The 25,880-nt window shown below is 46.2% G+C and overlaps 1 protein-coding gene across 1 annotated transcript; it reads right to left on the minus strand.

Moving 5' to 3' along the window:
• Positions 1-340: 340 nt before the first annotated feature.
• On the minus strand, positions 341-24,941 carry LOC119404184 (solute carrier organic anion transporter family member 4A1-like). The gene is made up of 10 exons (XM_037670763.2): positions 24,910-24,941; positions 24,087-24,180; positions 23,311-23,663; positions 21,405-21,601; positions 20,501-20,600; positions 19,518-19,792; positions 17,528-17,617; positions 8,771-8,963; positions 2,017-2,158; positions 341-553 (listed from the first exon to the last, which is right to left on the minus strand). The coding sequence occupies exons 1-10, from the start codon at positions 24,939-24,941 to the stop codon at positions 341-343; spliced, it is 1,689 nt and encodes a 562-aa protein (XP_037526691.2).
• Positions 24,942-25,880: the final 939 nt, after the last annotated feature.

Genomic DNA, 25,880 nt, shown 5'->3' on the forward strand with positions numbered 1-25,880 from the left:
TGCGTGACTTCAAACTAAGTGGTTGCTGGGATTGTTGATGAAACATCTTCGAGATTATACAACGCTCCGACTACACTAGGGACAAAACAAGAAGACGCAAGCAACGTTTGTTCACGTCATCCTCTTTAGTAGGAAGTGCATGGGCGTAGCGGTATCACCTTCAGTCAGACGCTTCAGTCAGACGACGTGACAGCTCACGAACTGATACGCCGTTTTACTCCGCGGTGACGGCACATATATACGTAATGAAACTGTGTGAATTCAAACTAAGACTGGCGCGCAGCGATGCGCGTGCAACGTTATCCTAATGTATCAGCGAGCATCATGTTTCCCGATTCACTCAACAGCAAGAGCTTAGGTTTGGGGTTGCGAACCTGATGGTGACGCTGATACCAGGCGCGCTGATGAAAAACGTGCTGAAGAGGCAGAAGAAGGTAGCCGCCATGTAGAAGTAGTACGCAGAGCACTCCTGCGTGCAGCGCACCCGTTCGGCCTCCACCACGTCGCTGGCGTTGTCTCCCTCCAAGGTGATGCAGTCGCAGTTAGTGTACAACTGCAGGCGAGGGTTAAGGTTTTGAAACTCGGCGCCACTATAAAAGCGAATATAAACAAACAGCGCACTTGAAAAGTGGACAAAAGAAGGCTGATACATGACATGAGCTCTGAGTGCCATTTTATCGCTCACTTAGTGTCATGTCGAGTAGTAGAAGCTCATAAAAATACGGGCAGCTAGGTATACGATCATAGTCGCCTAGTCGTGTCGCTCGTGTCGTGTTAGCGCTCGCGTAGTGTCCTTTGTACTCACTTTAGGTGGGCTGTGTGCTTATATTAGCTATGAAGAAATACAAACATCCACAATCCTCAGTACTATTTCTAAAATAGAGATAATGTGAACGCATGACGGGTTATCATTTCCGGATTAAGAAATTACAGAAAAGATGTGACTGACCGATCTTCTCAATAACGAAATCGCCGCGGAAACAATTTTTGTTCGTTCTCGTGAAAATGTCGTTGTCGCGAAAATAGAAATATACGCAGACCAATTACTCCGCGCAACCAAAATTTATTGAAAGTCGCTGATCTTGCTCTGTCGAGCTCCTCTGCAATATCCGCATTTTTCTGCCTTTGGCGGCTTCGGCGATGATCCTAGACCTCTCCTGAAGCGTCAAAAACTTACGCTTTCTAACAGGAAGCGGCATCTTTCCGAGAGGCCAAACAACACTGCACGGTAGCAACGCGTGCAAACCTTTGTGCACAAGGAGAGACGAGCGGCAGTAAGCATTTAGGCAGTCTACAGAATGCCAGAATGTCTGTCGCCATGACGTAACCTTCCTGGGTGTCGTAACCTGAAACGTCATGTGCCGACGTAACTGCCAGCAGAGGCGAATCGAAAATACTGTTCTCAGCGGGTATGCGCCCCGCACGTGCGACAGCCTGTGCGCTTAGAGAGACCCTGCAACGCTTTTTGAGCATGGTCAGAAAATACTGCCGATCAGAAGACGAGGCTCCTAAGGACACGTGAGCCAAACGTTATAGCGCAGCACGCGGCCTGGCATTCACAAATAATTCTCAAAGTCGGCTAGACATCGCTCCCTCTTCTCGCGACACATGATGTCATAAACGCAAATGACGGTGCCATAAACCGAAAGTTATCGCCCATTGGCTGACTTGAACATCGTGCGCTGCATAGTTAACTTGGCCGCCACGGGATGGCGCCACATGCCAGCTCGCTCGGTCGCGATCACACTGAAAGTAAGCAGCGCATTTTAAGAAAAAAAAAAAGAAAAGGAAGTAGTCAAGGTCATGACGCAAGCTGACGAAAGCACATAGCTTCTTGCCCTCTTTCCATCCCCTCACTGTGTAGCTTTCAGCGCGCTCGCTGGTACGAAAGGAGAAAGAAAGCGCTTAAAGCGTGCGGCAAATTCCTGTAACTCTGTTAGCACTTGACGGATTCTAAAAATTAGGTAATTGCTTATAAATGTGTTACAAGAACCCTTTTAAGTCCAAGGCACTGACCGTGGTGCCGGCCACGGGATCATAGGTCTCGTTGCGGCAGCCGGCTTGGCACGGTGACATGTACATCTTCGAGTCCCGACCGCATATTGGATTGAAGCTGAGCGGGCAAACGCAGTCGCTGCTGCACTTGGACGTGAGGACGCTGTGACAAAAAGAGATATATTGCAAGCGTTACAGCGTGAGCAACCGTCGCTACGACTATTCATTGAAATATTACACTAGGCTCAGCTATGTAGCTCACCGATAATACGGATGCCTTGGGTATAATCTTTGCGGTGTACATAGTTTTGTGCGTTTATTGTTCTTACGGCGTCAAAAATTCATCTGGCACCTATTACGCTTTACATCCTATAGGTTCCCAAGCAATTGTGTTTTGCAAAGAACGGTAAAGGAGGTGACCTCTTCGTGCACGCCTTGTGGTTTCTGAATGTTTCATTTAAATTACAGCTGTTTTCTTCTTACCATTGTAAAGTTCAGGTTAAAGGTAACAAGGATATAGGTAAAAAGAAACGAGTCCCTGCCAATATTCCCATGTGGACGTGCCATTTCTGCCGCTCTCTTACCCAGCAAGGCCGAAGTATCGTCCAGAACGTTTTGCTAAAAACTGCTGCAGGCAGTTTCGCATGCGATTGTTCAAAGCACTGAAACCCTGGTCCCAAGAAAAATTTCTGGGCTCTCTCCTTTGAGCCTAGCTGGGATGAAATCTAACAAAAAAAACGACAAAAGTGTAATTTCGTACGGTAGTACTTATGTCTACGCTGTTATTTTCTGCGATTGATTACTGTTGACTATTTTCGAATTTTGAATGTTGGAAAACGCGAAATCGGAAAGGACAAAGAAGGAACGCAGGTGCACAGGATAGAAGCGTCTATGTTCCCTTTTTTTTCTGTTCGATTTCAGGCTACCCGTTATTGATCATTATGAACCAACTAGCCAAGCAACAAGTTCTGTTGACCTATTTTCTAATTTATGAGTAGCGGTGCTATCACAGCTCGCGAACACCTATTCCAGCCCCGTCTCATGGGTAATACCTGGAAAATCGCACGGGTTTTTATATGCAAAAACAGTTATGCCAGCTTTGCTCTAGTGGTGCCAAGCCTGACAGAAAAGTGCAGCTGGGTGGCCTTCCATGTTTTTCTTTCTTTTCTTTCTTTCTTTCTTTCTTTCTTTCTTTCTTTCTTTCTTTATTTATTTATTTATTTATTTATTTATTTATTTATTTCTCTTTCTCTCTGTTCATGTATCTTTTTTTGTATCTGTTTCTTTAGATTTTTTCTTCCTCTTTATTTCTCTCTTTCGTTCTCTATCTGCCTTGCTCTCTCTTTTTCGCGTCCGTTTCTTTTCTATCTCTTTCTCTGGCTTTCTATCTTGATGTCTTCCTTTCCATCGCTCTCTTTCTCTCTCTTTCACTCTTTCTATATTTTATTTTTATTTCTATATCTCTGTTGCTTTCTCTCTTTCACGTTTTTCACGTGCCCCAGTTCGCCGAGCAGAGTTTTCGTTTAACACCCGCAGCTGCTGTACTCGGTATTGGGGCTTGCCCAATTTCTGTGGAGCATACCCACCCGAGGAGACTTGCACGACGGAGCACAAGTCACTGATGGGTTAAGCATCTTCGCCATTAAAATCTCAAATAGGGAAATGGCCAAGTCACTATCCAAGAAGACGCACATCAGGGAGGCATATAACGTGACTCCGCTAATGGCCACGGCTCTCTTCAGGGAATCATTGCCAGAACCCGTATTTGATTGCGCAGTTTACGCTTCCGTGCAGCGCTGGGCAAAGATACTTTGAAATTGTATCGCGATACAATACAAGACACCACAACGCTGATTGTATCCGATGCGATACATTCCAATCGTATCTTAAGATACTTCGATACATTCGCAAGTTATTATATATATATATATATATATATATATATATATATATATATATATATATATATATATATATATATATATATATATATATAGCAAACGCCAATGCACAAGAATGTCTGCTTAAAGTTCCTTAACTCTCACCAATTTTGTTTCCTTTGAATGAAATGTCTTTAGTATCTTAAACGTATTGTCTGTTTTGCTCAAAGTACATTAGATCAATTCCTAAACAACTCACCGGGGTTCAATTCCGAAACAACTTACCGGGAAGAACTTCAATAAGAAGCCTTCGCACGATGGTGCAAACAAGGGGCGTGGAGTTTAACCTTGTCTGTAAACCACCACTACGCAATACCTGATCACCGGACAGTTGTACAGCAGCAATAAAATTCGGCAGATACCACGTACCGTGGGAGTCGATGGTATGCGAAGCATGCAGCGGGAAGGTGACTGTGGCGTAGTTTTTTTACGGAGCGACACGTTACAACATGACGCTAAAGATGTGTATAAATTTTATACGCACACATATATGTTGAAGAGCCACATATGTGTTATATAACCAGTTGCTTACGGTTGGGTAACGCTGCCAATCGCAACCTGGGTATTACCAACACCAGAAGCGGTAAGCTGATATGTGGTGCTTATACGTGTCCCGAGAACGCATGCACGTTTCACGAACCCGTGTGCATGTGTGGAAGAAGTTCTTGACAGTTCTTGAACAAGGGCATCATCACCGTGATCAGTGAGCACCAGCAGCTGGTCATGACTTCTTATAGGATCCGGTCGAGATCGTGGTGACGAGGGGTCCATGTGCAGCGACGTATGTGGTATAGTATAGCTGCTGGAATTCGTGGATGCCTCGGTCATTTTGTCGACAAATTGTCTGTCGATCGAGCCGGCGACATGTCGGAACCTGAAGCCACTCTACGCGTTAGTGAGGTATAGACCGTCGAGGCTGGTTGGCCTGGATATTGCTACGTAGACAAACATCAGTGGATGATGCTTGTCGTATTTGTAGACTACCTGGGTGCATGTGGCCTGCGTAGCCTCGTCTACAAAGCGGCTGTAAATGAAGATAGCATTATTCTCGGTCTGCATGAGGCCATTGCCCGGCCTCGTAAGAAATGAAGAGAACACTGCGTCGTTCTGGCGGACAAAGTGCACTTTACGGTGTGGTCATGTGGATATCATATGTAACTTTCGTTAATGTAAGGTGGATATTTGGGCAAGTTGGTAAATCTTCATCTTAACACAGCGCACACACACGAACACAGAAGAATAAGGAAACGACAACACGAGCGCTGACATCAAGATCGCACAGTCAGAGAAATCATCGAAGCTTTCCACATCAAAAAGGGGGGAGAGGGGTGTATTAGTCAGGCCTCAATTATTCTCCTGGAAAAGGAGATTAGCTTTTTAGATGCCACTTAAGAAGTGTGATATCTTGTTCTGTCTAACTCGCGCTTAATGTCATAAAAGTGTAAACTGATACGCATATGTTTAATCATGTGACCCTTCAATGTGTATATGTGTGTGGTGAATAAAAAAAAGTTCAGTTGATAGTCAGCGCTCGTGTCGTCGTTTCCTTATTCTTCTGTGTTCGTGTGTGTGCGCTGTGTTAAGATCTCGTTAATGTATTCCTCCGGGGTCGAGCAATGCTTCAATATAGCTTGATTAATCATAGGAATACAAACGTAATGTTTATTAGACTACTTTTAAAGTGGAGCCAACACTGGAACCACAGACGCTAATCCGATATGACGCCTGTATCGTAGGAGTAGGCTACACACCGTAGGAGTATCATGTAGTGTTTATTGCTTTCTGTAAAATTAGATAGCAAGCACCACAACCACAATTGACGTTGCACCGATACTACACCTGCGTAGGCTGTTTTTCCAAAGCAGTTTATACACCTGGCGTGACTCAGTGGTAGAATACCTTATTGCCACGCAGAATGCTTGGGTTCGATTCCTGCTGGGATCCTAATTTTCATTATTTCCATTCGTCGAGTCAACGCTGCCGATGTTGGTTTTTTAACGCTCAAGCATTTAAGTTACCAATGCCTCTTCGCGCCGTTTCTGGGAAGATATAAACTGTCAATCACCTGTGGCGCATACCCGTACACCACTTCCCGTGGTAAACGGGTATGCGACACACGTGTCTAGTGGAAAGGGTTTGACGACGTACGCGACAGGATTTTCAAGTTATTCATGCCATGACCCAAAAATCTTATTCGTCAAAGCCTCTTACCCTCCCATGCCAATTTTGGTCTACACCAAGTTAAGGAGGCGATCATGAGAGCACCCAGACGTAAGCGGCTAGATAGATAGATAGATAGATAGATAGATAGATAGATAGATAGATAGATAGATAGATAGATAGATAGATAGATAGAAAGAAACGCTCAAAGTGCCAAAGGTTCGCTAAGAAATGGTTCGCATTTAAAAGCTGGAAGCGAGTTTTGTAACGAATGGAGTATACGTAGGGGAAATAAAACCGCAATGGCTGCTCATATTCTACGTATCTGCTGGTGTAAAGCGTTCGTCATCGATATACTCACTAACGTGCGATCTTTGAACAGTTTGTTCTTAAACAAAAGAATATCCGCAACCCGCAAACGTCGCAGACGAATTGTATTGTCAAGTGGTATAGCGACAATTCATATGGCGGCAGTCAATTTGTAGAAACGAGACTCTTTACTGAACTAACTTAAGGTAAGACAAAAAATTCATTGCCAATGGAAAATTGCCTGAAACGGCTCGTTGCGACGCTCATGAGAAAAACAGATCATTTGGTATATATGTTTCTCGAATGCCTCATCTAAAATCTTCTCGAGGGCCCCCAAGCAACGTCTTTAGGATGGCTCCTAATAATTTCCATTATCATAACGCAATCTCAACTTCGCTGCTTTATTAAGTGGTAAGCAGAATGTTTGGTACTGTATACTCAAGACCCACCACGGTGGTCTAGTGGTTATGGTGCTCAACTGCTGACCCGAAGGTCACGGGATCGAATCCTGGCCGCGGCGGCTGTATTTCCCATGGAGGCAAAAATGCTTGAGGCCCTTGTACTTAGATTTAGGTGCACGTTAAAGAAGCCCAGGTGGTCGAAATTTCTGAAGCCCTCCACGGCGTCTCTCATAATCATAACTTGGTTTTGGAACGTTAAATCTGAAACATTATTATTACTGTATAGTACCAAAGCTCCGCCCATATACTTATATATTTGTTTTCAAAATCACCTTGGCAGAACAGTAAACTCATCTGAAGTATAAATGTGCAAACAGTAGGAGAAACAACGCAGACATTTAAAAGTAACGCTAAAGCATACAGCTTATTTTGTCAGCACGTTACAAAAGAGATGTTGCAGCGACCACACCGGAAAAAAACAATAAAAAGACCTAGGTACGGAATGCAAAAGAACAGGTAAGAAAGCATTAGCGCTAACAATCAAATTATGATTTCAATTTTTTTTGAAAATATAAATAGCACGAAAAGAAATAATATGGTATACAGAGATATCGTGTGTTAGGTAAAGGCTTGTTCTATTACATCGAGCATCGCTATCGGTGGATCTATATCCTTAAAACGTTATTTGCATATTGGTCAATGTCATCGCATGTAAGGCAGACTTGTTTCCACGATGTACTTCAAATTGCTGATGTGTGAATCCTATGAGACGCAAGGCAACTTCGTACTTGCATACTTCAGATTTCGGTACGAAGCACCACGCAAGGGAACCTTCAATTACGACACGAAAGCGGCATAATAATTTGCGTAATAGGCTCTACACTCTTTAGAGTAGGCGACGCCGGACCGTGGCTAAGAGCAAGTGTCATCGAATTGACACAACTAAAAAGAACAAAAAATTGAGAAACAAAAGCTACGTCGGGTGGACGAAGACGTTCACGAGCTTGTTCGTGTGGAGACTGCGCGAGTTGCCACCAACTCCAACAATAGGGACGCGCAGACCTCGTCGCCTGCCCTCAGTAGAAGACTCTGGCGGAAAAATAAATTTATGTTGCCGCCCTTAGTTTTATTCAGGTGGTTTAGTAGCGTCAGTACCAGCTTGAGAAGCAGAGTTCAGCCCGCGATAATTGTTTCGCACGGTGGTGTTGCGATAGCGGTATTTTGTATCTTAATATACACGATACATTATTGAATGTATCGGAAATACAGATACAGATACTCATTTTGATACTCATAGCCTAAAAGGACGTCCCTGCAGACACCTAGCATTGCACTGCAACAAACGTGAGTGCAACCCTAGCAGAGATACTACCGTCACTTCGTTCACTCATCAGTACTAGACATCTAGAGAAATTGCTGAAGCTTTTTTTTTTTTTTTCATTTCACAAGAAAAGGACCATTGCATTAGTCATCCTTCAATACGCTATCAGACAAAGAGTGTCGTTACGTCACACCTGCTTTCTGCTTTTTTGTGAACGTCTTTTTATGTTGTTTTAGCGATGTGCGCTAAGGCATTAACAGATGGGATTTGCGCAGTTCCGTATGGTTTAAAAGTCTGCGTTATTTTGGTAATAAAATCAGTTGTTAGAAAGCGCTTGTCCTGTGTGTGTCTATGCTTGGTCCCCGTGTCATTTTTCGCTTCTTAAAAGATGAACCGTTTCCAACTAGGCCGAACAGCCGTTTCGCTGAACTTCATTTTGCGACACGTATCGCGATACAGATACAAGATACTCGATCAGTAATTAAGAGAGTATCGAAGTTACATGTATGTTCGATATTGCCCAGCACTGCTTGCGTGAATTGTTTGCGCTCCTGGTATGTCGTGTCCTCTGTTAGGAGCGCTACAACCTAATATTAGGCTATGCTGCAACTAAAAAGTCCAATTTATAAATGTGAACCACTCACGTCTTCTTTTCCATGTCAATGCCCTCGAATTTTATGTCCGGGCAGGAGCTGAGCATCGCGAAGAACACGAACCAGTTGAGCACGGAGACTACGATGCACATGCGTATAATGCTTGCGCAGCTCAGGTTCAGCTTGGAGACCACGTAGCCGCCCAGAAAGCAGCCCAAGCACGCGCTCGGAATCCCGATCATGCCTGCGAATGTCGTTACGTCACTCCTGTAGATTGCCGTTATCGACTGCAAAGGAAGTCATATATTCAAGGGGTCCAGCAACACCTTTTGAGCATGGTGAGAAAACACTGTCGATCGGTAGTCGAGCCTCCTGAGAACATTTGAGTCAAACTCTACAGGCTGCAGGCGACCTGACATTTGCAATTATTTTCAAAGTCAGCGAGAAATCACTCAGTCCAGATTATGCCATAATCCAGATCCTGGTCACACCAGATCCAGGTCACTCCAGATTATGCCATAATCCAAAGTGACCACGTCCTAAACACAAACTCCACGGCTAATGCCTGATTTTTGCATAGTCAGCTGCACAGTTACCGCGGCCGCAGCGTGTTGCCGCGAAGTGCCTGCGCTGCGCTTTATATTGCAAGAATTACACACAGTATAGATTTACGCCAGCGTTCTGGCGATCGCACTGAGTGTAAGCTGTGCGCTGAAAGAAGAAAAAAAGAAAAAGTACTCAAGGTGATGACGCGCACTGGCGAAAGGACGTAGCTTCTTGACACCTTGTAACCCCTGCCTATGTAGCTTTCAGCGCCCTCGCTGGGACGAAAGGAAAGAGAAAGCGCCTGAAGCGTGCGACAAGCCCCCTGCAATTTCTCTCGTACTTGATGGATTATAAAAAAAATTGCGCCAATTGGTTTGTGAGGCAGAAAACCCACTTAGTGAGGTCATTCGATGCTTAGGTGGAACTGTTTTGCAGGGCCCCTTTAGGAACTCATATTTATGAAAAATAATATCGCGCTTATTGCAACGCTGTAATTGCTGAACTTCAGCGGAAGAATTATATTTGATTGACCTAGTTCAGTGTAACACCTTGAACTGCATCTCAACAAGATTCAAGGACAAAGAATTGCAATATTTGCTCCCTGCAATAGCAAAGCTACCTGCTGTCAAATACGGATAGGCGTGTAGGCTTGTCACTTGTTCGGTCGGAGCGAGCAACTCGCGGCAACATTTCTCGAACAACTGTTTTCTGCAACTGTCGGCAGACGGCGACAAAAGTTTATGGTAACGCCGTCTTTGCAGTAGCTGTTTTCCCTACATCTGATATCAAATTGATATTTGTATTCTCCAGAACTCGGTAATCCCACTAGCTGCTACGGCAAAGTACTGCAGCCTCACTCACAGTCGCCATCTGAAAGGGGTTTCCTTAACTACCAAGCTGTACTTGTATGACCCTCGCTTCAGTTGCATCGGCTCTAGCTTCAGGAATAAAACTCACAGGATCCCTTATGCATTCAAATAAGATGACTCGAAGGTGAAAGCCATCGTTTTTTTCTCAGTCGATGTATTTATCGTGCCCTGCCACCATTCCAAAGCTTTCTGCCCGACACGTGATTTTGCACTCCCTCCAAGATCGCTGGCACATGACCTGGTTTTGCATTGCCTCCGCGATCGGACCACCTTTGACAAAGCTACGACGTCGTGTGATGACGTGAGCATGTGAGGTTACGTCATGTAACGTCACATTGAGGTCATGACAACGTCATAATGAACTCACACGTTTTTGGCTATCTGTGCTGTTGTGATATCGTCTAATGGTGACGTCATCAAGTGGTGATTTTTTTCGTCACTTGTCCCCGACACCACGGGACACCGACGCCGAAGGTAAATTTCGCGTTTGATGAGGCATCTAAGCCTGTCACCTTAATACACCTTACACCTCTTTGCAGGAGGGAATCAAGATGCTGCAGATTATAAAAGCAAGTTGTTCTGCACCGTATAGGGTGATTACACATTTGACATTTGGGTAAACTTTGAAGGTATTCATTAGAAGCGCTTTCCGAAACAGTGTTTCGAGATTGTGACAAACACGTCGGGAGCATCGAAAATCTTAAGGCGAAAGCCTTAGATGCCTCATCAAACGCGAAAACTCACCGTCGCCGTCGGCGTCCAGCTACGTTGGAAACGAGTGATACATGAAATCATCGTCACGTGATGACGTCACTATATGGTGTCACCATGACATCACAGATTGGCAAGATTTGTGACGTCATTATGACGCCACTGTGACTTCACGTGAAGTCACGTCTCATGATGACTTCATCACATCACATCGTACCTTGGACAAATAGGGGCCGATCCCGGAGACAGTGCAAAACCAGGTGAGGTGCCTTCGATCTCGGAGGCAGTGCATAACCACGTTAGATGCTGAAAGCTTTCGGTGGGTGGCGGGGCAGGATCAGTACATCGACTGAGAAGACAAGATGGCTTTCGCCTTCCCGTCGTGCTAAGTCAGTGCATTACAGACCCTGTGAGTTTTACACTCCAACAGATAGGACTCAGGCCCGTAGCCAGAAATTTTGTTGAAGAAGGGAGGGCACTTGCTGCGGGCCTTGAATATTTGAGGAAAAACACCCCCTCATCAAAATTTCGGGGGGTGCCCGGGGAACTAGGCCACCCCCCTCCCCCCTGGCTACGTAGGCTGATACTGCAACACGGCATCATTTGAGCGCTAACCGCTGTAGCAACAACAGTGGAAATGAACAAAAAGCTGAAAAAGAAGAAAGTATAAACAAGCAAACTACAGTTATTGCAAATTGGCAACACTAATTACTCAAAGTATGAAGTTTTAAGCTCCTTAACTATTGTACGATTGCATTCAATCACTGTTATTCTGGTAGACACGCCATTCAGCTGTGTAAGTTGGTTTAAGTGGGTCGCGAAATGGATTTGTAGTATCGTGACGATTCTTGATGTTAAGGCAAATCTGGAAGAACCAGCGATGCCACGCGGAAACATAGACATATTCACTTTGAAAATACCGCTGTAAATGGCGTGCCGATTTTTGTCTTCGTTGTGTCAAGTTGAATGTTTTGAAGAGAGTGAAATAAATTTTGTTGTCCAACAAGGTGCGCGTTCTTTTCGCCCAGAGGTGGGCGACTTCTTTATTCCAAGTAGCCATGGCTTGCAGCTGATGCGTGAGCGCTGTCCACCAGCCTGAGCTGGTCCTCAGGGTTTAGTGACGTCAGAAACGCTTCCCACTGGTCATCCGGATTTTCTTGGATACTCTGTTCGTCTATGGGCAAGATCCTTGGGCTGTGTCAGCATCCCTATACCATGTGGTAAAGGGTGTTAGTCCTCTACGGGCAGTATCTGCAGTTCCTACTGAAGTTGCCGGGGTAAACTGCGTGGAGTAGTGTAAAGTGTGGATTGGTGCCTGCCTGGAGCCTCCTTCAAGCCACTGCTTGCTCTCTAGTCAGCCTTTTGTGAGCAGGTGGATAGTGGCGTCGTTGCTTCCTGTAGTGCGCGAGTATTTGTGAACATTTCCTAGGTATTCGCTCCTCTGCATTTCTGGAGTCCGAATATCTCTGTGGAGTAGCCCGGTCTGTATGCTCTCGGGCTGCGGCATGCGCCGCTCAGTTGCGTGCTAGAGATTCATGCCCCAGTGTCTAGGGGATACTTGCGTCTTCGAAGTCGCACTTGAGGAGAACTTGAAGGGCTGATCTGCTAATTGTTCCTTTTAGGAATCTTCGACACACTTCTTGTGAATCCGTGACGATGGTTACTGACGAAGAACTTGTACTGATAGCTAACGCAACGCTCAGTTCCTCTGTGGTGGTTGCATCAATTGCATGTGTCGAAGCAACAGCGAGCTCTCTACCCGTTTCATCCACCACGCTGGCTACATATCTGTTTACTCGTCGGTATTTAGCAGCATCCGTGTACTGTAGGCTCTCATTGTCGCTGTAGCTCGCTAGCCTCTGCTGTAACTATTGTGCTCGTGCTCGTCTTCTTCCCTTATCATGTTTCGGGTCCATGTTACTAGGTATTGTACACACATAAATTTTCTCCTTGATTTCATGGGGAATAGACTGGGGCGGGTGTACTTCTTTTTCGACTGTATAGCCACGGTTCCTCAGAAGAGCTTGTCCTTTTTGTAAGCTTTAATCTTTCCAGTCTGTTCACCTTTTGCGCTTGAATCAACATTTCGCACGTATTGTGAATGCCCATCTTGAGGCGTTTTGTCATGGATGTGTTCGGTGAAAGTCCCATGGCAATTTTATAGGCTTTGCTGATGAGGATGTTCGCCTTGTTACGCTGGCCGTTCTTCATGTCCAGGTATGGGGTTCCGTAGGGTACGGTGCTTGTGAGTAACGCTTCAATTGTAGTTATGGAGTCCTCCTCTCTCAGTCCATGGCGTCTGCTTGCAACTTGCTTGATGTGATGCGTTGTTTGCGGAACTCTTCGTTGTAGCTTTTCTAGCTCCGCTCCACTGGTTCCATGTTTTTGAATAAGAAGCCGAAGATGCGTAGTGTGGAGACTCTGGGAATACTGATGCCCCCAAGCGTCACTTCAGGATCCGGGACTTTCTGCAGCGGGCGGCCTCACGTGCGTCTCCGTAATATCAAGAGTTCTGATTTTTCTGGTGCGCACGAGAGACCGCATGTTGTAAGGTATTGCTCAGTGATTTGCACCGCCTCTTGCAGTTGATCCTGTTGGGTTTCGGTAGATTCACCTGTGGTCCAAATTGTGAGGTCATCCGCATAAAGTGCGTCCTTGATGCCTTCTATTTATTTTAGTTGGTTAGTCAGCGAGCTCATGGCTAAGTTGAAGAGCATTGCTGATATAACAGATGCTTGTGGTGTACCTTTAGATGGTAGCCTGAATTGTTTTGAGCGATTTCCTAGTCCTACAATCGCTGTCCTGTCAGTGAGAAAATTCCGAACATACTGGTACAGTTTCTCCCCGCAGTTGTAAAGATTTAGATGGTCAAGGATGATGTCATGGGAGACATTGTCAAGGGCCCCTTTTACTTCAGTGGCGAGGATGGCTCGCTTGCTGTAAGCGTCTCATTGGTCAATTACTTCATGTTTAAGTTGTAGGAGGACGTCTTGGGCAGAAATATTGGGCCTGAAACCGAACGTGGTGTTCGTGATGTATCCATTTTCTGGAAGGTATGGGCTGAGGCGATTCCATATGTTCATAAAGTTTTCCCGTACACAAAGTGAGAGATATATGGCGAAGATTCTGAATGGCCAAGGGCTTGTTGGGTTTGGGTATCATAGTTACTTCGGCGTGTTTCCACTCCGGTGGAACTCGCCCTTCTCTCAGCTGATATAGTCAAGAACGAAGCAAGCGTTTTGCCATCAAGCTTACGAAGAATTTTGCTCTTGATTTGGTTTTTTCTGGAGCAGTGTTGCGACTAAGGTTACTCAAGGACACACACGTTTCTGCTGCAGTGAAAGTGCGGTCTAGTTCATGATTGATGCGACCTTTGTATACATTGAATATTTGGTCCACCGTTCTGATGCAATATCTTCTGAGAAACTACTACTTGGCTTCACTTATGACTCCTTCCGTACCGTGAAAATTATATATAAGGAGGTGGACATTCTCTCTAGTTGTTCCCCTGTTTTCCTTGTTCGCGAGGAACGTTTTTTGCACCGCCCAGGTACGTTTGGTGCTCAACGTCTCTTGCAGGCGATTGCAGGCTTGGTGCCAATTTTGTCTCCTTAGGTGCTCGGCGTAGTCTTCTGCTTCATTGGTGATATTTGCAATCCTGAGCTTGAGTATTCTGTTGAATCTGTTACGTTTCAAGCGTTGACGTGTCCTCGGCGGGCTTTCCACAGGTGGAGTAAGTAGGGTCAACGACAAGGGTGCGGTATATGAGCTGGATCGTTTTCGTGTGCTTTGCTGCTCTTGCTAAAACGTCCTTGGTAGTTGTTTCGGAGCTAAAGGCTTGCCAATCTGTAACTTTTGTTGTTCCAAGTCGTATCCTGGTTTTGTGGTGTGGTACGGCTGTTTGTGTCATGTGATGATTGCTACCTAAGGTTTCGTCCAGGCAGCTCCATTCGTATTCCTTGATTCCATGAATGAATGTAAGATCAGTGCTTGTGTTTCTACACACGCTATTTGCCATGCACGTAGGCACTTGAGGGTCGTTGATCAGGGTCATTTGATGATGCTAAGTTGCATTGTAAACATTCTCCATTTCTTTAGGGTAAAAGTGTAGGCCCAGGCTACATGAGATGCATTAAAATATCCCACGACGATCAGCTTGTTTCCCTTAGCTATATATTTCACTTCACAGAGGAATCTGTCGAGATCTTTCAGGTGATCTCGTGGACGGCTATCTATATTTAGAACAGAAAGGCTTTGCTGCGTTTTTCTTTCAGGAACAATTTCAATGATGGTATGATCGATGCGATGTAGGGTGGTAATGCTTTTCCTGGAAAGAATTGCCGTTTTGGTTTTGCCATCAGCGATGCCAGTATGGTACCCCCTGACGTGAATTTTCTTTACATCAGTTTCCTGAAGAGCAATGATGTCCTGTTCGAGTTGTGTGCACAGCTGCGTGAGCATCTGTCTTTTTCGTTAAATAGAGTGACAATTCCATTGCCCAATCTTGATGTACTGGTGTTGTTTCGAATCCTGCTTATTTGTCCCCGCCATTTTGACTACCGAGAGTTTTATGAATCTGGGCTTCGCGGACCGGGTATTTCGGCTTCTTACGAGCTTGTTCTTTTTCGAGTTCTAGTCTTACGATGCGTTGGCTCAATCCCTCGCCCATTTGGGCAATTTACAGCTTGAGAGCCTGGACTACTGTTTGCACTCTGGCTAGCACTTTTGTCATCATTGCCTCTATGGCCATTTCGAGGCCTGCTTCGAAACCCGTCTCAAGGGCTGGAATGATATCTGGGTTCACCGCGTGGTGTTTCGGTGGTGGTGCGGCGGGTGCCTTTTATTGCTGTTCTGTTTGTTGCATCAGAAGACTTAGCTTCCGTTCTATATTAGCCTCACGTGATTGCGCCTGTTTCTCTTGCTCCTCAAGCTTGCATTTCAGGTCTTCCCTCTGTCTGCGGAGAGTTGTCACTTCTTCCTCGAAGCGTGAGTTGCGGATAGGGGAGGCGTTCCTGCTAGGCGCTGAGCAATGTGTAGCGTCGGCGGCTATCTCTGCCCAGCTCAGCTCTTGTTGACCACCCTTGCGTTCGTCGCTTGTCTCTCGCATGTTCGGCTCTCTTCTTGGCGTGCGCGATCGTGAACGCTTGGGGGAATGCTGGAAAAAGGCTCACTCGGGTTGTGCACGCAGCTTGTCTGCCTAGTTCGGCTGCGTTCTCTGATGTGTGGAGATGGAGCTGCTGGTTTTACCTTATTTCAGTACTTCCTGCTTGCCGTCTCGTGAGGTAAGCCGCAAAGGTTGCAGCTCGGTTCACACTGATGAGTTGGATCGATGTGTTGTTCTGCACACGTAATGCATACTCCAGAATCGGGGTTAGGGCAAACATCCCGCCTGTGTGATATATTCCCACAGGCCTTGCATAACTGAACAGATTTCTGATAAGGTCTACAGTGGGTGATTGAGCTCGCCACCTTCACGTAAAAAGGGACAGGTGGTCCTTCGAAAGGAATTACTCCGTATGGAGATCTTCCTTACATCCTGGCATGCAGGATCGCGCAGTTATCATTCGCTGCTAGCAGTTTCATGAGTCTTTGTTCCGTTGTACCCGGCGTGATTCTATGGACGACACCAGTAACTGTGCCTGAAACCGGCTTGATGTATGGCGCTATGTTATATGTGGTAGCTCCGAGTTGAATACTCGTGACTTTAGCCAGTTTGAGCTCATAGACTTCGTCACCTGTACTTGTGATGATCAAATTCTGACGCCACTGAGTGTGGGTGATGACGTTGGCACAGAATTCGCGAAAAGTGATTCTACAAGCGCGGGCTATCCCTCCCGAAATCTTTTCGTCTGTCCAATTGGTAAGTTTCATACCTGTAATTGGTCTGTATAATAACTTGTAGTAGTCCTCGGGAAGTGGGGGCGACGGCCAACGTACAGGTGGCCTGCTTGTGTTGTGGCGTTCTCGGGGTGGCTGGGAGTATTACTGTTGCGTCTGTTGGCATTGGTGTGGTGCTGACTTGTTAGGCTGGCTGATGGAGCTCCGTTGAGCTAGCGGCGTTAGTACAGCGTCAACTATGTTCTTCAGCTTGCGTCTACTGATGACCTCTCGCCACGGTCCCAACGCGTCCAGCGTTCGCACGCTGGTGCTATCATAGGGAAGCGTTGATTCAGATTCGGTCATTTCGATCTCAGTGCTTGGCGTTCTTGTCGCAATACTCGCTTGTTGTGATTCCATGTCGTGCATTGGAAGGTCTGAAAACTCAGTCAGGTTGCCCTCGGAGCGAAGCCTAGGCAAGGCCGAGTAGGCAAATATGCCCCCCGTCCGCACCCGGCAGTACGGCTAGCACTCTAGCTCTCGGTTTGGACGTTACAAGGCGTACGAGTGCCTAAAGTTCTCACTCACAAGTGTCCAGGCAACGCCAGTGGAACGTGCTTGACTTGCCGAGTTGTTGACACTGTATTCAAGGGTTCAGATGCACTTTATCACGTGAATTTGGTGAACTAGCAGCAGCGTCTGTGAGGAACATTCGTACCCTACGGGCCCCTAGTCTTGGAGAGATGAAAAAAAACTCTTGAAAAGAGAAAGTCGCTGGAGCGTCAGCAGCATTTCTTGCTAGAGAATTTTTTTCGGTGTTAAGTAAAATAACTCGATTGACAGCAGAGCCGCCGATTTTGCTTACCAAGCAGGAGTGCCGCGTTAGCCGAGGTCATGCCAAACTCGGATTCGAACACCTTCGCGGCGAAGTTCGAATAGCCGGAGCCGAGCATCGCTGCGGGAGAAATACGCAACAGCGTTGGGACAGCTGAATATCGGAAGGCAGACCAACGACATGGAAAAAAATGTAAAGGTCATAATTTCATCCGTAAGGTGAAGCGTTCATATTGACATATATATGTATGTAACAACTACACAACGTAAAAATAATAATTATGAAACGGAGCAAGGAAAAGACACAAAACACTGACGATGAGGAAAGAAAACACAAAGACATTTCATCGTCAGTGCTGTGTGTCTTTTTGTTGCACCGTTTCATATTCATGAACCCTTACCAACTCGCCTAACAATCAATCATATAGAACGTGAAAGTAATACTTTTGATGGCCTAGTGCAGTGCACTGAACATTGGCGCTCTAATGAATTCCCGCTCTGTCTCGTGCTGGTCTTCGATTCCACAGCCTAGAGTCACATCGATTTCGGACTTCATTTGGGCCACTACACCGACGCCGATTTCATATTTTGGCTTGGAGTGTCTGTGTGATCAACTTCACAATTATACGCACTGTCTCGGCAATTGAAGCATGCTTCAACACAATAAGTTGTACCGACTCCACAGCAGTGACAATTATTATGACGCTAACGTGACTTTAGCTTGCCAAAAATTTTAGGAACGCCTATATCTGCCGGAAAACCACCTGTTTTATGTAAACGTAAAAAGCATATGCTCTAATACTGAGAAATAGTTTCGTTCTTATAACTCGTGTACTTACATGCGTTGATTTACTATACCCGGATGATCAGAGACCTTTTTGCGCGCTAAATTGCACGCGATAGAGATTAGGGGGTTCACCTTGTGGTACATTTGCCCGGCGACTAGGTACTGCACGCAAAACTTACTATATCATGAGTTAATATTCCGCTTTGAACGTAAAATCTTGCTTTTCTTCAAAAATGTACATATTTTTCAAGTACGCATACACTTTCAAAGCTACTAGCCTCAATGTTTTTACAACGCCCTATAATTTAGGGACTGCGTACGTGGCAGACCCCGATAGGAAACCTTTGCTGCATTGAACAATTCCACCACTTTCCTAACATACGTACAAACATAACCACTGATCTGAATAAAGCGGTCATGTGCGCATGATATATTTATTGACAACCATGATGCGCGAAGCAGCGTATGATCACTCGAACCTGCTCCCATATTATTAGAAAACGTCAAGTAGGGATTGACGCTGGGGCCATCGTTTTAACAAGTGCACTGGACCGATGCCGACGGCAAATGCTCGCTTGTAGAGTCCCTATCAATACTTTCGCAATAAATGATGCATCCTCCGCAATCCTAATACGCAGCAACCAGATACTTCGTACGCGCTTCACAACGACTTGTCTTCTAAACGGCAGAAACTGCTACGTTCCAGACATAGCAGTAAACGCTGTGGAGGCCAGTGCGACTCCTTGTAGTATTTGTTTTCGCACCAGTAAATATTTCGTTCTTTTTTGGCACCCACTGTGCGATTTATTTAGGTTTTACGCAGAGTAATAACTCAGAACGTTATTTTGGCTCGGAAATAAATAACACTGTGATACGGCTGTGAGCATGGTTTTTTATATCTCTCAGCGTTTCGTTGTCTTCGTTTCTTTTGTTTGAAGCATCGCGACGCGTGACGCGGGTGCGCTTGCTCTGCTCGCACTTTCGACGACGAAACGCGGCTTTGAGACACGGAGTTACACATTTTGCTGACCAAACTTCTTGCGTAGCTTGCAGTGCGTTGACTGCTGTGTATGAAACGGAGCATAGTTGCTACCAGGATGAAAAGAGGTACCCTTGCTGAAACATTGGCTCCAGCAACATTCCTTCTTTGTAGTTTGAGGGCACATTTTAGTTAAGGCATCGCCCTAATTGTGGCGAGCTATACAACCAAGCTGCTTCTCCGCACTAGACTTACTCTCGACGGTGGCGGCCAGGCTGATGAACAGGAATGTGTAGTTTCTCAGCAGGTAATGCACGGCCTTGGGCATGTCGACGAGCTGCACCTGCACCGAGTCACCCTTCAACGCCCGCGCGTCCACTTCGAGCGGCTTCTGGACCACCACAGCACCCGGTAATCTCTTGGGAAAGCCGAGTATGGGCCCGCACAGGATCAGCGACAGGGTGCCGGTAATCATGAAGCCTATCCACCAGGCACCGACCCACACGGTGCTGGACGGCGACAGGCCAATGCTGCGCATATCACAAAAGTGAATGTAGTTGTAGGAATGAGGCGTCGGTACTTGTTGCCGCCATGGTAGCCTTACAGCTATAACAGCTCGTTGCTGTGGCCATGGGACCACGGCCATTCATGGCCATGGGGACCGCATTTCGACGAGGGTGAAATGCAGAACGCCCGTGTACTTAGATTTGGATGTACCTGAAGAACGTCAGGTGGTCAAAATTAGCCTGGAGTCCCCTACTAGACCGTGCCTTGTAATCGTCTCGTAGTTCTGGCCCGAAAATTGCAAACGTTCCAACTATTGTCGATATTTACCAAATTTTAGGTAGGTGGTCATCTTCGCATGCCCTGTGCTGGACACGGATATATTTCTCCATTCGACGGCTGTTCATTTTTCGAGTCGTTATGTCGCTACATGTGAGTAAGCCTTATCCATACATGTCCATTCGAGGCAAGCATTCGTATTGCCTTCCGCAAAGTCATAGCGAGCGGCACAAGCGAACGCTAACGCCAGCATTTCATGTTGTGCTGTAATTCTCCATTAACACGCTGCCCCCGTCAGAAGGAGGGGCCGCCATACCGCTCGGTCAACGCTCGCTTGATGGTAACAAATTTCGGGCAGGCTGCACCTATTTGCTGTCTGTTACTTTCGCCCTTTATATATATATCTCTCTTAATAGACATGTATCTCACAATTGGTGTCATATCAAAACATTCACCTCGCGGCGTCTACGCTGACATCAGTGTACGTTTTCAGAAACGTGCCACCAAGAATGAAGCCGATCGCTGGCCCCATGATGGCTGCGGTGTAGTAGATGCCTGCGAGTGAAGAAAAATGGCAGCAGTGAGATCCAACTATAAAGAACGGCTTTGTCCGCTCAATTTAGTTTCACGTATCAAGTAATTTGATATACATATAATCACAACCCGCAATCGAAGGTCGTTCTGTACTTGTTGAACTAAGCAGTGCAACAGTGCTGAAACATCTCCGGGTGACTCAGATGGCCCGTGTAGCATCGTGTATAAGCAATTTGAGAATAAGAGGAGATCCAACACCCTGACAACCGGCATGCGCCGTATCTAACCATGATCTGCACCGTAGAAATGCTAATTTCAGTCCCTGTGTGTGACTCGGTAAGAAACATGCTAGGCAAGCTTGAACACAAATACAGAGGCTCTGAGAAGTTTTCCTAATAATATCTGCGGTTTTACGTGCCAACACCGCGATATGATTATGAAGCACGCCGTAGTGGAGGGCTCCCGAAATTTTGACCATCTGGCACTCCTTAACATATACTGACATCGCACAGTACACGGGCTTCTAGCCTTTCGCCTCCATCGAATTGCGACCGCCGCAGCCGGGATCGAACCCGGGACTTTCAGCTCAGCAGCCGAGCACCGTAACCGCTACACTGAGCCGTTTTGACCAGGTGCTCGGAGCTTATATAATATATCGAAAGACCCCTTCGATTTAAGATTTTCATTTCGCACGAATGTCAGTAGAGATGCTTTTCTATTGCGTTTCAGGTATACAGTCACGCCTTGCGCTACCGAGGCTTGTAATCGAGCTTATCTACCCAGAGACCATAATCACCAGATGACACCCTGCTGAAGCTGTCGTACCAATGTACCAACTGGACTTCTGGGCCGACAGGTTGTCGTCCATGTAGGCCACTGAGAGCGTGTAGAAAGGCACTGTAGAGCAGCCGTGCACGAGGTTGGCGAGCATAAAGATGAAGCGGTAGTTCCGAAGCGAACCGCTGGCTTCGTACGTTGGTCCACTGACGTACGGGCAAAGGTCTTTCAGCGGCCGGCTAAACCTGTGTAAAGCCCACGAAGTAGTAAAGAGAATTGAAGTTTCAAGTGCTTCTCCTGTACATTATGAGGTATTGCATGATTGTGGATAGCAGTGTTGTTATTGGATATCGCGCACTGCTCGCAGGCTTGAACACTGCTCTGTCGCATAAGTAATAGCCGTTTTCGTGGCCTAAAATAGTGACCTCGTACGCTATGAAATTTTGGTTACACTTCCGGAAAGGAGAAATACAAGTTTCTACAGCTCCTTTCAAGCATTGAATAAACAACGAAATTTTAATCACAGTGTGCCTTCTTCCGAGTGTGGCGTAAAGCAAACCATTTACAGGACCCCCATGAACGAGCAAAGGCCCAAATACCATTGGAAGTGCAGGTGACCTTGGGCTACACTATAAGGTGAATAATTGTTAATGTGTTTAGCATTGATTGCATTTTGAAATGCAGCAACAAGTGGGGAAGCAATTTGCTATGTGAAAAGTCTAATATTGAACATTGTGCAAAATATGGGAGGGAGTTTTGTTACTATTCTAGTAAGCATTTCATGATAGGGCTCCCAAGGACGCGCAGGAAAGCGTTCATATCAGGGAACTACCAATAGATCGTAGGTTCTTTAAAAATAAATTGTTTCTGCAATTATAGCAAACTTTGGGTAAACGTGTCTACTCACTGTTACGCGGTGTTCTTGGACTTAACGAACACTCCGACAATCATAACAATTGCAGTCTCATTTGTCTGGACGAATAACCTGACCTTGCACACGGAAGCAGATATCCTATTTCACCATGCACACTGACAAAGGTTGGTTACTATATACTGTTCTAGTAAATAGAAACGTGTTACTGCGAACACCTGTTAACATTTAATAAGTATCAGTTATGAATGTTACTGTATTCAACAGACATCTGCCGAGTGCCAGGCTGGAAACGCGCAGGTACCTACTGCATGCTGCCATGGTATGTCACCTGCGGCTGCGATGCTGATTCCCACAGTTGCACAACCACTTAACCCTGGCTTTGGTGAACAACGCGCCCTCTTTCGCACATTTTAAGATACTTTCACACATTTTAAGGCGAAAGCCTTAGATGCCTCCTCAAACGCAATAATTATGACTGCCGGCGTCCCGCATCTGCGGTGTCAACACGAGTGATGTCAAAATATCATCACGTGACGAAGTCGCCATATGACGTCATCATGACTTCACAGATCACTAAACCTTTGGACACCATCACGACGCCATAGTGACATAACTGACGCCACGTAACGTGGCCCCACCCGATGACGTCATACCATTACATTGTCGCTCGGTCATGGGTGCACCGATCACGGAGGCAATGCGAAACCAGTTAAGGTGCAGAAAGCTCGCAATGCCTCCGATCCTGGAGTCAGTGAAAAAACACGTTATGTGCAGAAAGATTTCAGAGGGGGGCGGGGGAGGGCCAATACACTGATTGAGAAAAAAAAGATGAAGATGGCTTTCACCTTCGAGTCGTCTGAGGAGAATACTTAAGGCACCCTGTAAGCTTTTATGTAACCGTCTGTCGAGATGAGTGCCCGTCCACCACCGAACGCTGGCTCTAAGCGCTTCACTATTACATCAGTTGTCCAAAGCATTGTGAATTGAAGCATTGACTCCCGCATTGGAAGCGGACGCCATCCCATTTCACTACTGTTCGAGTAGCTGGTGCACGCAATTATTTGCTGCCACTGATCTCACTTGTACTGCGGGGCCACGAAATGAGGCAGGCTGTAGATGAACGAGCCGAGGCCCATGCATGCGACTCCGATGGCCATGATCCGCGGCTTGTTCATCTCGCTGCCGAAGAAGGTGACTGGCGCCATGAGCAGGAGCGAGCCGACGTTGTACATGGCCACAATGAGTCCCGTCTCGACGCTACGCAGGTGGAAGCGGCGTTCGAGCGTGGGCAGCGACACGTTGATGAAGCCGCTGATCACCATGCCCTGAACGAAGGCGGCCATGCTGAAGCACACCAGCACCCACTCAGGCCTCGCGAACCGCTGCGCCACCGACGGCGAGAAGCCGAACCAGCTACACCGGGTGTCCTCGTCCTGCGCGTATCATTTCGGTAATAATAGCTGTTAGGGTCTAACGTCTTAAAACCACAATATGATTATGAGGGACGCCGTCTGCACTTATCTAAGTGCACAGGCCTCAATCATTTTAGCCTCCATTTAAAAGGCAGCCGCCGTGGCCGGGATTCGATCCCGCGACCTTCGGGTCAGCAGTCGATCATCATAACCACTAGACCGTCGTGACAGGTAGCATTACGGTAGGATCAGGCCGTTATCTCGGCATACAGTTGCTCACAGCCTTTAGACGGTTACAATCCAACAATACGTTTAGGAGCCCTTCTCCTATGGGGAAAAAGCGAAGTGAATGAGGAGAGAAAGTGTTTGCGTACCCTTGTGCTCACGGAACCCTCCTGCTTCTTCATAGTTGTCCTGTTCTTGGCACTACTGCTGACGTCTCACTGGTACGAGCAGGCCGACTGCCTTGTCATCGTCTTCTTCGTCGACGAGCCATGGTTCCAGGGCCCTGGTTGCATTTTTCGTGAGACGCCGGCGTCTGGGCAGATAAAGCACAATTCAGTGGTGTTAAAATTTTGTTTTCAGTTATGATAAAGAACCTACAATCCCTGCTGATATACAGTGGCTATGTTATATTTGTAATACGCGTACTGTACTCAATACGTACTCAATACGAACGTATTGCGTACTCAATACGAACGAACTGAGGGTGTCGAAATTGTAGCAGTATGTCAAATTAACACGATTCCATTCTCATGCATGTTGAAAAATCCAGGACTCAAAAGAAATTAACGTAACCCACTGAGAAATTTCGAGCACCCATTTACGGGAGAGGTGTTGATACAATTGAATTTATATCTCTGTTGTACGCACGTCTCGCCAAAATAAAAACTCCACCGCATCAAAACACTCAAGTACACACATTGTCCTTCCAGTTCCCATATTTCATTCGCTGAACTAATTATCGCATCAGCATTGCAAACTTTTGCTTCGGGGCGCTTTTTGGCTTTCCGGCCATAACGCGTCTACGTCTCTGGCTAGGCATTTTTTTTCATAACTCACAATAAAGAAAGGTGTGCAGGATCGGCTGAGTGATATCGAAGCTGTACGGCATTTTGCAGAAGTAAGAGTTGCTGGGAGGTCGCTTCTCTGTAGGCGTCCTCGTGGGAACGTGGTTAACAAATCAAGCGATCATGCCACTTTCTTGTGGCCATTGCAGCTACGTAACTTGCTTGCTTGCTTGTTCCCTCAAAATTACGGCCCTTACCCAGTCTGACTAAGCCGAAACTTCATTTTCATTGGACCTTAGGAAACGAATCCGAGTACGGTTGGTACCCGTACCGCCTATGCTAGCGATACCACGCTGTGACAATGTCGGCCCATGTAGTTTCCCACAAAAAAATTTCAGGAGCCACCTGTGGCGATAGTGTGAACACTACCGTATATTAGGGCTAAAGCCCTAAATGATTATCTTTCAAGGTAGTTTGAGGTCCAAAAACGAACATCGACTTTCCTGGAACCATTGAGAGGACGCTTGAGCTTCGCCTCAAGAGTAGAATGCGATAGCGATATCGGGCCCCGTTCGCATCGTGTTCTCATTCGGTAGCCTCGCTTCTCTTCTAGGTGTGTACTTCAACAATGCCGCAAGGAAAACAACGTTTCTGCGCGTAGCATTCGCCATTTAGAACTATTCTACAATGTCTGCTGCAACTGCAGCTGCGAAGTGCCCACTACGCGTTCGTAAGGCAACGCACGAACCAACGCAGCTGCTCACTTTGTTGATGCTTTTGCTGGTGATGATAATGAAATGTTTATGAGCACTTTGTAGTGAATGGGCCTTTAAACTTCTCATTCGTTCTGCAGTTCACATGTCGTAACGCCTGACGCGATTCTAAGCTTCTGCCACGCAAAATTACATGCATTAAGGAGACTACTTGCATTATATAACATTCGCATGATAGGGTTTTCTTCGGAAGCACTTCCAAGCAATGGCGTGGCTGTGTGGTGGAACACCTGCTTGCCACGCAGAGGGCTTTCCATTGCCACTCGAACCCAAATTTTTTATCACATAGTTATTTGCATCTATCTCAAGTTATCGCTCCCGGACAACGCCAATTTTTCGCTCACAGTGGAAAAACTTTAATGCATTAGCTCTTTCACCGCTCCCTAGAGGGCACCAGGGGTTTAATCAATTTAATGCTTTAGATCTTTGCTTGAATTAGGAGGAGGATTTGGCTT

This window comes from Rhipicephalus sanguineus, chromosome 9 (assembly GCF_013339695.2).
Source record: "Rhipicephalus sanguineus isolate Rsan-2018 chromosome 9, BIME_Rsan_1.4, whole genome shotgun sequence".
Classification (NCBI taxonomy): Eukaryota; Metazoa; Arthropoda; class Arachnida; order Ixodida; family Ixodidae; genus Rhipicephalus; species Rhipicephalus sanguineus.